At 40.8% G+C, this 13,605-nt stretch overlaps 1 protein-coding gene across 1 annotated transcript; it reads right to left on the bottom strand.

The window, feature by feature from the left end:
- Window positions 1–6,808: 6,808 nt before the first annotated feature.
- LOC112214540 (mannose-P-dolichol utilization defect 1 protein) lies at window positions 6,809–12,121 on the bottom strand. Its single transcript, XM_024373354.2, has 7 exons — window positions 11,946–12,121; window positions 11,442–11,507; window positions 10,058–10,190; window positions 9,873–9,958; window positions 9,593–9,711; window positions 9,175–9,285; window positions 6,809–8,378 (listed from the first exon to the last, which is right to left on the bottom strand). Exons 1-7 carry the CDS (start codon window positions 12,073–12,075, stop codon window positions 8,256–8,258), a joined length of 768 nt encoding a protein of 255 aa, XP_024229122.1. The 5' UTR covers window positions 12,076–12,121; the 3' UTR covers window positions 6,809–8,255.
- Window positions 12,122–13,605: the final 1,484 nt, after the last annotated feature.

Below are 13,605 nucleotides of genomic sequence, written 5' to 3'. Positions count from 1 at the left end.
TATCTACATATACTGTATTTCAGGATGTTGTGTATCCCTGGAAATAATCCGAATTCATGTAAACATAACAGTTTTGAAAACTTAGCTTGTCGAAAAAAAAGTGGTCTCATACCCCCCGGGTATGGGGTAAATTGAGCATGGGGACAGAGTAAAATTGTGCCTCATGGGGTAAGTGGGAGATGGTGTCCTGTGACTGTGAGTGTTGGTGCTGGTAGGTGTTTAATGTTTAATGTTGTGGTATATCTTAAATGTATGCCTACATTCAGATATAGATATCAGTTCAATATCACTTACCCTTCAATTTCTTGACCAGTTGTCTGAGACAGGGATGTTGTTTTTATGTGCCAATTCAAAGGCAAGTTCTCAACATTTGAGGCTACTAAGCCCATGAAACTGGTCCTCGAGATTCTTGATATGTTTAGCATGCTCAGACTCCATGTCAACAGATAAGACCTTCCCACTGGGCACACACTGGTTGAATCAAAGTTGTTTCCACGTAATTTCAAGAAATTACATTGAACCAACATGGAATTGACGTCTGTGCCCAGTGGGTTGTTTCTCTCTGCTATCATAACCTTTTTTTATTTTATTTTTAAAAAAACTTCTTTGGCATTGGTGTCCCTTCCACAGGACGGTTGAGCTAACATAGGCTAATGCGATTAGCATGAGGTTGTAAGTAACAAGAAGATTTCCCAGGACATAGACATATCTGATATTGGCAGAAAGCTTAAGTTCTTGTTAATCTAACTGCACTGTCCAATTTACAGTAGCTATAGAATATAATAAGAATACCATGCTATTGTTTGAGGAGAGTGCACAATTTTGAACATGAAAAGTTATTAATAAACAAATTAGGCACATTTGGGCAGTCTTGATACATCATTTTGTACAGAAATGCAATGGTTCATTGGATCAGTCTAAAACTTTAGACATACACTGAGGTCATCTAGTGGCCGAAATCTAAATTGCACCTGGGCTGAAATAATACATTATGGCCTTTCTCTTTCATTTCAAAGGTGATGGTACAAAAAAATAACAAAAGAACGGTTGTTTTTTTCTTTGTATTATCTTTTACCAGATCTATTGTGTTATCTTATACTACATTACTTTCACATTTCCATAAACTTCAAAGTGTTTCCTTTCAAATGGTACCAAGAATATGCATATTCTTGCTTCAGGGCCTGAGCTACAGAAAGTTCGATTTGGGTATGTCATTTTAGGTGAAAATTGAAAAAAAGGGACTAATCCATAAGAGATTTTAAGCACAGGTACATGTTATTTTCTAATCAATGTACCTCTTTCAGTGTCATTGTCTTTTTTTTCATCCCTTGTTGCTGCTCGAATAGACCAGGGATGTTCTCTTGATAAGTGTGTGAATTAGGCCATTTTCCTGTCCTGCTAAGCATTCAAAATCTAACAAGTATTTTTGGGTGTCAGGGAAAATGTATGGAGTGAAAAGTACAACATTTTCTTTAGGAATGTAGTAAAGTAAAAGTAAAAGTTGTCAAAAAATATAAATTGTAAAGTACAGATAATCCCCCCCAAAAAAACTTAAGTAGTGCTTTCTAATATTTTTACTACTCACATTGTAGTGAGACCCCAACTCATGTACAAGACAATCTTAGAACTATTTACTTTGGTTTAGATACAAGCATCATGAAACCTATAACACAATAAATACATTTGACTTTGTAAAAATCTGTTTGTTTTTTGTTCAAACTTGCTTAACCACCAAGGTGGTTTTTTCCATGTGGTTTCTGAATTCACAGACTCTATGAAATCATGACCTCTTCCTAAATATTTGTTCACAAAATTCATATTCTTTATGGTTTTCTAGAAACAAAGAGTGGCTTAACTAACCCTTTGGCTCAACTTACCCCACTCTCGTCTACTTGTCTGCCCTGTTAGGTCTATACTTAGCAGTGGAGCTTTTGGAGCTATGAGGGCTGACTGAGTGATGTGCTATCCAATACCTTGGCCATAGACATGAGCAACATATTTCTCCAACAGTTTTGTTTTTTCAGGGAAAGGCGTTCGTATGTCCTGCCGTTTGGGTAGGTCTATTGGGAGTCATCAAGAAGGTTGTATAAAGTGTTAGGCCTACCATAGGTACCTTCACATGTTTTATGGTTACACACCTAACATTACGTAATATAATAGGTCCAAGGGCCATGTAAGTCATCAGTCATACTCCATACATTTTCACTGACACCCCAAAGTGCTCGTTAGATTTTGAATGCTTAGCAGGACAGGAATATGGTCAAATTCACACACTTATCAAGAGAACATTCCTGGTCATCCCTACTGCCTCTGATCTGGCGGACTCACGAAACATGAATGCTTCATTTGTAAATTATATCCTGAATTTTGGAGAGTGCACCTGGCTATCCATATATTTCAAAAACAAGAAGATTGTGCTGCCTGGTTTGCTTAATATAAGGAATTTGAAATTATTTATACTTTTACTTTTAAACCTAAGCATATTTTAGCAATTACATTTACTTTTGTACTTAAGTATATTTAAAAAGTATATTTACTCAAGTAGTATCTTACTGTAGTATTTTACTCGGTGAATCACTTTTACTTGAGTCATTTTCTTTTAAGGTATCTTTTACTCAAGTATTACAATTGGTTACCTTTTCCACCACTGCAGGTCTGAGTGAACCAGGTAGGCCTAACAGGTTATGGAAAAACAGTGACGGTTTTCTTCCCCTTTTGCGGTAGGGAGCGTTGTGTGTGTGTGTGTTTGCTCCCTCCCACATCTCTCAACAAATGCTGTCAAAGAAGCAAGATCTCTGCTGATAGTGTGTGTGTGTGTGTGTGTGCATGAGGCCTACCTGCCTACCTAGCATAGTACTATTTAGTGCCGCTTTGTTTGCAGCACCCGAGCTAATTCAAGGAACTCACGAACGATAAGGCAAGACTGTCCGTCAGTCTGGCTCCAGTCTGCGGTGAAACATCACAGGATCATCTCCGCATCTCCGCAGCTTCAAAAGACTTCACAGTTCCCACTCACAGCCCGACAGGAATGACGAGGGTTATCTCACCCACAACTGTTGTTCGTTTCACAGAACAGTAACATTAAGATGTAGATACTGTATGAAAAATGTCAAAATATATAATTGTGGATAGAAATGGGACGAAATCGATTAGCCGACCATTGTAAAAAAATAAATCACCTGTTGAATGCGTGGTTTGAAATATGAGAAAAACATTTGAAATAAAAAATGTCCGATATTTGAGACGTGTCACGGATGTTATTTTTCAGATAATAGCCAAAACAACCAAAAAACAAGCTCAGCGTTTTACAAAGTCTGTCAAGACCATGGGTGGTATGTACACTCACAGACTGATCATAGAAAGTGTTGCTGCCTTTGTCAGGACTGGAGGTGTCCCAGGTTGGGTAAATCTGTCTCACATAGCTGTGGCGTGTAACTATGGCAGATAGGAGACATTCAACAGGGGTATAATGCTGCTAATAGAGGAACTGTTTGCCAACCTCTGAGTGAGAGAGTGACAGGTAACCCTAATGAGCTAGTAGAGACACACCCTGAGGTAGACAGGTCTGAGAGAGAGGGAGAGCGAGGGGGAGAGAGAGGGGGGTTCAACAGGTCCGAAAGAGAGAGGGAGAGCGAGAGGGGTGGGAGAGTTCAACAGGTCTGAGAGCAAGAGAGAGAGTGGTGGGATGGTTGTTGGGTGACAAGCCTTTTTAGTTCTAGCGTATTTAAAAAAACTTCTATTTAACTAGACAAGGCAGTTAAGAACACATTTTTATTTACAATGACTGCCTACAGGTAAAGCCCCCCCCCCAGCCAAACCCTCCCCGAACCAGAACGACGCTGGGCCAATTGTGCGCCGCTCCTATGGTACTCCCGATCATAGCCGGTTGAGATACAGCCTGGGATCGAACCCGGGTCTGTAGTGACGCCTTAGACCGCTGCACCACTCGAGAACCCCGTGTGTATGCGTATGTGTTTTTGTTTGCATGTGTGTGTGTGTTCCTACTGAAACACATCTGGTGCAAACATCCATTTTTGTGATTAGAGGATGAACAAGGAAGAGGAAAAGTTTGCTACACTTGATCTTAATCCTGTGAGTAAACAGACTAAACCATTGGGGAGATGAAAGGGCTTTACCCTTATCAGCCAGCTGAGGCATTCACCAAACCACACCGCTGAGGTGGGGCAATGGCGTGTTCCGCCAGGTTCTGCCAGAGGTGGGGTGTTTCACAGATGGCCAGATTGGGGGAGATGGGAAATGCAGGCCTAACAATCAGCAGGTAGATAAAGATTGGCCCACACATTAAAGAGATTAAAGGAGGCGATGAGTGTGTGTATGTGTGTGAACTGAGCGCAGTGGAACAAAACTGGCCTCTTCTAAAGCACAGTCAGACCTCCCAAGATGCATCTATATCTCACAGGTGATACGGCCTAACAAAGTTGGAGCTTGCCATCGCCGCTGCACAATCACCATCAGAAACGCCTCCCGGGGCCCTCTCCTCTCCTCTCCTCCTCCCCCCCCACCCCCTTTCTCTCTCAATGAAAAAAATGATTTTTATTTTCTCCAAACTCCCTTTCTTAACTGCCTGCCTCTGTCGATCTCCCTCCTGTTTCTCCTACTCCTTGGCCTGCTACAACCGCCGTTTCTCTCTCTTTCTTTCCAAGACAATCATTTCTCTACTTACCCCTTTTACTCGCTCTCTTCCCACTCATGTGGTTTGGCTCCTCTCTTTCGTTCCCGTCATAGAAACAAAGGACAGAAGTTGGTGAGTGAGTGATAAACAAAGCATGAGGGAAACCGATGAGAGAAAAGGGATGAAAAGAGAAAGATGTACTTTGCAGAGAGAGAGAGAGAGAGAGAGAGAGAGAGAGAGAGAGAGAGAGAGAGAGAGAGAGAGAGAGAGAGAGAGAGAGAGAGAGAGAGAGAGAGAAAAAGATGGTCACTGTTGTGGCTTAATGTGGAAATAAACAAGTGTATCTTACAGATATCTTCAGCACAACCCTTCTATTAAGTTTAATGAACTTTTAGAGTCTGTTGTTCACACAAAAATTGTGTTTTGAGTTGTTTCTTAAGAAACTTCCGTTGTTCAATTGTGGGACTTTTCGGTTGCGGGGGGTGTTGATGATGTCAGTGTGATTGAGGACAGAGAGGCAGGGGGCCGATGGAACGACACACACGGGACTTGAGAAAGGAAAGGAGAGAAGGGTCTATTCAATGGGGGAGGGGGGGGGGTAGTGACAAATAATGTTATGGTAAAGAGGGCATGCAGAAAAATAGAAAACATTTTATTACATCACAAAAGAGGTGGAAAAGAATGATCAAGTTTGTGGGAAAAATAAGAGAATAAGCAGAGACAAAATTTCCCATACTGAAGAAAGATATATAAGCAACATGTAATGTTGTTGGTCCCATGAGCTGAAATAAAAGATCCCAGAAATGTTCCATACACCCGATAAGCTTATTTCTCTAAAATGTTGTGTACAAATTTGTTTACATCCCTGTTAGTGAGCTTTTCTACTTTGTCAAGATAATCCATTCACCTAACAGGTGTGGCATATCAAGAAGCTGACTGAACAGCATGATCATTGCACAAGTGCACCTTGTGTTGGGAACAATAAAAGGCCAGTTTGGTCACACAACACAATTCCACAGATGTCTCAAGTTTTTCAGGATGTGGTAATTGGCATGCTGACTGCAGAAATGTCCACCAGAGCTGTTGCCAGAGAATATAATGTTTATTTCTCTACCATAAGCCGCCTCCAATGTCATTTTAGAGAATTTGGCAGTACGTCCAACCGGCCTCACAACTGCAGACCAATTGTAACCACGACAGCTAAGGACCTCCACATCCAGATTCTTCACCTGTGGGATTGTCTGAGACGAGCCACCCGGACAGCTGATGAAATTGTGGGTTTGCACAACCGAAGAATTTCAGCACAAACTGTCAATTTGAATGCAGAGATCCCGTTGATGAGATCCTGAGGCCCATAGTCATGACATTCAAACACCGCCATCACGTCATGTTTCAGCATAATAGATGGCCCCATGTCGCAAGGAGTTGTACACAATTCTTGGAAGCTGAAAATGCCCCAGTTCATCCATTGCCTGCATACTCACCAGAAATGTCACCCATTGAGCATGTTTGGGATGCCCTGGATCAACATGTACAACAGCAACTTCACACAGCCATTGAAGAGGAGTGGGACAACATTCCACAGGCCTCAATCAACAGCTGGATCAACTCTGTGCGAAGAATTTGTGTCACACTGAAGGAGGTAAATGGTGGTCACACCAGAAACTGACTGGTTATCTGATCCACACCCCTACCTTTTTTAAAGGTATATGCGACCAACAGATGCATATCGGTATTCCCAGTCATATGAAATCCATAAATTAGGGCATAATTAATTTCAATTGACTGATTTCCTTAAATGAACTGTCACTCAGTAGAATCTCTGAAATTGTTGCAAGTTGCATTAATATTTTTGTTTAGTGTAAATTCCTGTACTTTGGAGAACTAGTAGTGAGTGAACAAAATAGAGGGTGAACAATTGTCTCTCTCTAGTGGTGTGAAAATGAATGACACCCAATCATTTTGGAACAATGGGTATGCAGGCTTTTGTTCCAGCCCTTCCTTAAACAAGAAACCTAATGAAAATAATTGAGTTGAGTTTTATTTCATTATATCATATAACTTGCTAAATCAGGGATGTTTACTGCAGGGTTGGAATGAAAGCCTGCACAACCCACAGGCTTTCTTGGACTGGAGTTCTGAAAACATAAGAGAAAACTACAGACACCTGAGCAGTCCCAACAAAAACAAAACATATTTTATTACATTTTTTGCATTAAAATAAACTCTTACCATGTTCAGAACTGTAGCACTCGCATGTGACGCATACAAGCGCAAGCAGCATCTTAACATGAGAAGTTGAATCTCAACAAGTAAACTAAAACTAAACAGAGAAATTGGACTTCAACATAAAACCATAACGACCCCAAATTTCTGCTCCCAGGTTAATCTGAATCAAATTGGAATGAATTACTTAGTATTGTGGACTCATTCATTGAATTCAATAAAATATGTGATTTATCATTAAACAAATAAAGCATCTATATGCACAAAGAAACACAGACAAACATAATTTGGACAGAACCATTTGGTTCAGTTGTTATTTTGATCTTCTCTGTGTGCCAGTCTGTTTGTGCAATAATGCCAAATCCTTGTAACTCTTGTCACGCCAAACATTGCTTACCAAGTACAGCAATGAAGTTGGCACAAGCATTAAAGGATCTGAGACCAGGCTGCTTTAGATTACACTCAGTCAACAAAGCTTCAACAACTTAAAATTTGAACATTTAACTTAAACATACTGACAGAGAATTTCACAGTAAACCTCTATTGCTTGACCCCTTGATTATAGCTAGAATAGTTACCTTCCTGGTTGTGTTCTGGAATGCGTTTTCATTCTAGATTATGGTCCGAGGACAACCCGTGTAATATAACTGGAACAATGTAGTGCATTGTTAGGGAGGCATAAAGATTTAGGAGTACGACAAAAACAACTGACCGTAGTGGGTGTTTTGACAGCTCTGGGTTGAAGTTTCCCCTAGGTACAGATATAGGATCAGTTTCCCCTCCCAGAATCCTAACCTTAACCATAAGTGGGAAAAATGCTAAACTGACTCAGGATCAGCGTCAAGCGGCAACTTCACCCTACACCGTATCGGCACTTCTGTGGCGTTTAGTATAATCAGTGTTCAGGATGGAGAAATAAGCGTGTCAAGCCTTCCCTGAGCTAAAACACTGAGGCAAAACTAATGATTTCTCTGTGTGAGCTAGTCTAACTGGGCTGTAGTCACAGTATCATTGAAGTCAGGTAGAGTAGAGAGTTCCTTGGTTTGGGTGGTGGGAGTAGAATGTTTGGTCCAGAGCTAAGCTTACAGTAGGGGAGTGCAGAGTGTATGAATTGCTAGATGTGAATTGGTGCAAATCTCAAATGACACCCAATTTCCCATAGTGTACCATTAGAGTCCATGGCCCTGGTCAGCAGTGCACTACATATGGAATAGGGGGCCATTTGAGCTGCACCCTGTCTGTATATTCTCTCTACTGCATCCCAAAATGGCACGCTATTCCCAATATAGTGCACTGCTTTTGACCACAACCTTATGGGTCCTGGTCAAAAGTAGTGCACTATATTGGAAATAGGGTGCCAATTTAGAGGCAACTAATTTCACGTGCACCCGTCTATCTACTCTGTCTTCTTCTTCTGTGCCGGGCTGCTGTTCCAGTAGTACAGGAGCTGGGCAGCGATAAGGCCGTTACAGGAAGAGGATATGACATAGGTCAGGGCCATCAGGGAGTCACCCGTTTCCTGTTGGTAGAGAGAAACCAGGAAGTGAAAAGTAGAAATTATTGGCATGTTGGATTAGGACAGGATCACACACAGACTGCCTGAAATGGCACCCTTTAGGTGTCACTTAGCAGACGTTCTTATTACCTACTATATAGGGAATAGTGTGCCGTTTATGACGCATCCACACTCACATACAGTACACACACTTTACTCACACACAGCTGCACATACCGACTAAGTCACTCAGGATAAGAGTGTCTGCTTATTGACAAAAAATGTACAAGTAACAAAACATTAAGTACACAAAACATTAAGAACAGCTGCTTTTTCCATGACAGATTGACCAGGTGAAAGCTATGATCCCTTATTGATGTCACTTGTTAAATCAACTTCAAATCAGTGTAAATGAAGGGAAGGAGACAGGTTAAAGAAGGATTTTTAAGACTAGAGACAATTCAGACATGGATTGTGTATGCTTGCAATTCAGAGTGAATGGGAAAGACAAAAATATTTTAAGTGCCTTTGAATGGGGTACGGTAGTAGGTGTCAGGCACACTGGTTTGTGTCAAGAAATGCTGCTGGGTTTTCACACTCAACAGTTTCCCGTGTGTATTAAGAATGTTCCACCGCCCAAAGGACATCCAGCCAACTTGATACAACTGTGGGAAGCATTGGAGTCAACATGGGCCAGCATCCCTGTTGAACACTTTTGACACCTTGTAGAGTCCATGCCCCGACCAATTGAGGGGTGCAACTCAATATTAGGAAGATTTTCCTAATGTTTAGTATACATTCACTGTACACACACATATACCTGTATTGAGGTGAATATGCGAGCCAAGGAGCCAGCGAACAGCATAAACACAGTGATGGCAGACAGCTGACCTGTGTGTCCATTACGATAGTTAGTCACTACCTGAATAAGCTGCAATCACAGGGAGAAATAAACATGATCACAGATTAATACAACGATAACATTATTTTGTTAACTAAGGATAACTCCTATAAAACACATTTTATAACACAAATCGACTTTATTATTGATTTATTTTGGGGCACATTTTTACAGTTGAACTATTTAAAGCACAATTAAATCCTAGAGGATAACATGAAAATATTAAAACACATTTATTGTCCAATGTGGCGCTCGAACAACATTATAACGCTGTTGTTACAATTTAACACGTTGATTATGTTATACATGTTAGAGAATCTATTAATGCGCTACGTACCCTGCCAATGATGATAGCAGGCATGTTGGATGCCTGCATGGCCATGACCACAGGCATTGGCGTTACAGGGGAGAGCAGCAGAGCTACCAGACCAAAGTACACCACCAGGAACAGCACACCTAGAGGGAGCAGACACACAGAATTAGAACGTAAACCACTGCTTGTGAGGGCAGCTAGTTGTATGCTAACGTAAAATTGTACTTTGTAAGCTCAAAAGGAAGTGTTAGTAGTGAGTGTCAAGTCTTATCGTCAGGTAGGTGTGTGTGTGTGTGTGTCTTACCTTTGACTGTGTTGCCTCCATAATGCATAATGAGGAACCCGATGGCTACTGTCTGTAACATGAGGAAGAGGGCCTCACCCCAGGCACTGAAAGAGAAAACGCCAAATATGTTAACTTGTGCGTGTCTGTGTGTGTGTGACTGTCTGTGCATGTCTCCGTGTGTGTGTACAACACTACCACAGTACCTGAAGGGGAAGCTGTTAGCAATGCTATAGGCCATGGTGCCGGTAATAGCCAGCAGCTCCAGCAAGACAGAGTTGAAGCTTAGACCATCTGCACTCTTAGCCCCCATCAGCTTCAGGATCTGGGGCAGCTTTACTGTGGGGAGAGAGAGAGTGGGAGAGAGCGAGATATGGGTTATGTTATGTATTATCTAAACGTGCGCTTGATGGATTGAATTCTATTGTAAATATCTTTCCATCTACAGGTAACTGCCCAAAAAAAGGAAACACCAACATAGTGTCTTAATAGGGATTTGGGCCCCCACGAGTACCCAGAAGAGCTTCAATGCACCTTGGCATAAATTCTACAAGTGTCTAGAACTCTATTGGAGGGATGCAGCACCATTCTTCCACAAGAAATTCCATAATTCTGTGTTTATTTGACGGTGGTGGAAAAAACTGTCTTAGGCACTGCTCCAGAATCAATTCCGTTGACATCTGGTGACTGAGACACACACACACACACACACACACACACACACACACACACACACACACACACACACACACACACACACACACACACACACACACACACACACACACACACACACACACACACACACACACACACACACTTTAAACCCCTATGCTCCTTTGAGATCCCTCTTTAAAAGTCACTGCCATATCTTCTTCTAGCCACGGTAGCCGAAATAATGGCCAACTGGACATTTTTATTCATGACCCTAAGCATGATGGGATGTAAATTGCTTAATCGAATCAAATGTTATTGGTCACATACACATGTTTAGCAGATGTTATTGTGGGTGTAGCGAAATGCTTGTGTTTCTAGCTCCATCAGTGCAGTAATATCTAACAATTTCACAACAACACACACACATCTAAGTACAGGAATTGAATTAAGAATATATAAGCTGCATACACTAAAATACAGATGAATATAATACAGTTTATACAAATGAGACGAGTAATGGAAAATATGTCAACTTTATTAAAGGGACTAGTGTTCCGTTTATTAAAGTGGCTATTGATGTCAAGTCTTTGTATATAGGCAGCAGCCTCTAATGTGCTAGTGATGGATATTTAACAGTCTGAGGAACCACACCTGTACAGTACTTTGTATCATTTACTCAAGTGTTTCCTTTATTTTGCCAGTTACCTGTATATAAGCGAGGGGCAGAGAGTTATGCTTTGCACACATAGGGAGAGAGAGATAGAGATAAAGATTGAGAGTGAGTGGAATGTTTAATGTTCATGTTTTATTGTTTATTTCACTTTAGTTTATTATCTACTTCATTTGCTTTGGCAATGTAAACATGTGTTTCCCATGCCAATAAAGGCCTTTGAATTGAAAGAGAGAACGAGATAGAGAGAATCTTAATCTTACCCATCACAGACCCCAGGATGATTCCAATGCCCAGACCTTTGCTCAGCACAATCTTTAGACATGGCACTGCAGACAGAAACAATCGTCGATTGAACGGGTATTATCAGAGAGAACAGATAGGAGAAGAATGACACATCTATCTAGAATTATTGAGGAACTGCAAGAAATTGAGGAACACTGGCATGCGATAGCCCCGCCTCTGAACGCTGTCAAAACAAAACTTCCAACTAACGTTAGCTCCTCTTCTGTCTTTTTAGCCTGTTTAGAGGGTACGATCCCTACGTACATGCCGTCCAATATATGTCTTTATATCCAGTAACTGTAAACGCAAAAGATAACATAGAAGTTACATTGTGAAATATCGATTAAAAACGCAAGTCTTGCAAGCTAACGATACCTAGCTAGCTCATCCATTCAACGTTGAAGCCATGGCTAGCTAACGTTAACTAGCTAAGTTAGCTCTTGCAATCAAACGTCAGTCAATTATGTAACAACTTGACTTACCATCCAGAAAGTTAAAATTGAGGAAAAACTCGTCGTAACATGATTCTGGCATGAAATAAGTGAGCAGGAGCCCCTTCAGTGGGTCCAACACAGAATTCTTTGGAAGTTCTTCCATAACAGGGCTCGCCATTGTGGAACTGTGACGTGACGTAGCAGTGTGCAAATAATAACTGTTCCCTCACGCTAGACGGAAACATATGCACTGCCAATGGTTCCGGAGCTCACTGATTTTTGTTGTTGTTGTTGATTTCATTGGGTTCTCCATTAGCCGACGCCAATGACGAGAGCTAGTCTTTCTGGGGTCCGACACATAACGAACAAGCCATTACAGACAAAATACTTTACAATTGACATACATTTAAAAACACGAACATGTAGTATTCATTTGCATATATCAGTTACACATACACCGAACAAAAATATAAACGTAACATGCAACAATTTCAAGGATTTTATGGAGTTACAGTTCATTTATGGAGATCAGTCAATTGAAATACATTAATTAGGCCCTAATGTATGGATTTCACATCACTGGGAATACCAATATGCATCTGTTGGGCACAGATACCTTTAAAAAAAAGTAGGGGTGTGGAAAAGAAAACCAGTTAGTATCTGGTGTGACCACCATTTGGTGTGACCACTATTCGCCTCATGCAGCACGACACATCTCCTTCGCATAGTTGATTGTGACCTGTGCAATGTTGTCCCACTCTTCAATGGCTGTGTGAAGTTGCTGGATAATGGCGGGAACTGGAACACACTGTCGTACGCGTACGCAATCCAGAGCATCCCAAACATGCTCAATTGGTGACATGTCTGAGTATGCAGGGCATGGAAGAACTGGGACATGTTCAGCTTTATTTCAGAACATTAAATAATTTTTTATTTTAGCTCATGAAACATGGGACCACCACTTTACAAGTTTTGACCAAGTTTTACACGTTTGTCGACTTTTGAGACTATAGCATCTTTAACACATAACATCTATATCTGAAAATACCCAGAATTCAGCTCTTGAAACACAAAATACTGTACTACCACAGTATGAGCCATAATATCCATAAGCAGTCAAACAGGGAACTGGTTCCAATCGTTTTTCCACCATACATTTTTCCCATAGGGGATTTTAGAAACAATTTTTTAAAAAGGGCTGTGTTTTGTGTAGGCTTACCCTGAATTGACATTTTGATAACCGTGTAAACTTCTCTAGGACAAGGTGACTTTTATAAATGTATTTACACCCCCAAAAATTAAATGCTAATTAGAGGCCAATGTGGCTATCATAAAGTACTACAAATACCACGATGATCTGGATGAGACTGCCTATCGAGGCAAAGGTAAGAATCTCTGGATCAACTATCTAATGTTAGGTAAATGTAGTAATGAATAAATAGGCAGGAGCTTGCTGGGATTTTGTAGTTTTGCGTGATGTCTAATTTTATTCTAATTAGCATTTTTGAATTAGGACCATAAATAGAGCAGAATTCATTGATAAACGGCATCTTGTCCGAGAGAGATTTATATGGTTATCAAAACTTCCACCAGGGTAAGCCTACATGAAACACAGCCCTTATTTTAAGCTTATCTAAAATACCCTATGGGGGAAAATGAATGATAGAAAAACTATTGGAACCGTTTCCCTTGTTTGACCGCTAGGTTT

This window comes from Oncorhynchus tshawytscha, linkage group LG15 (genome assembly GCF_018296145.1).
Source record: "Oncorhynchus tshawytscha isolate Ot180627B linkage group LG15, Otsh_v2.0, whole genome shotgun sequence".
Taxonomy (NCBI): Eukaryota; Metazoa; Chordata; class Actinopteri; order Salmoniformes; family Salmonidae; genus Oncorhynchus; species Oncorhynchus tshawytscha.
This window is presented reverse-complemented; position numbering and strand designations above follow the sequence as displayed.

Coding starts and splice junctions, on each gene's coding strand:
- LOC112214540 (XM_024373354.2), bottom strand. CDS start 12,075: ATGGCGAGCCCTGTTATGGAAGAACTTCCAAAGAATTCTGTGTTGGAC. Junction 11,508..11,945: donor CAATTTTAACTTTCTGGATG/GTAAGTCAAGTT, acceptor TTCTGTCTGCAG/TGCCATGTCTAAAGATTGTG. Junction 9,286..9,592: donor CTGCTATCATCATTGGCAGG/GTACGTAGCGCA, acceptor CTGTGATTGCAG/CTTATTCAGGTAGTGACTAA.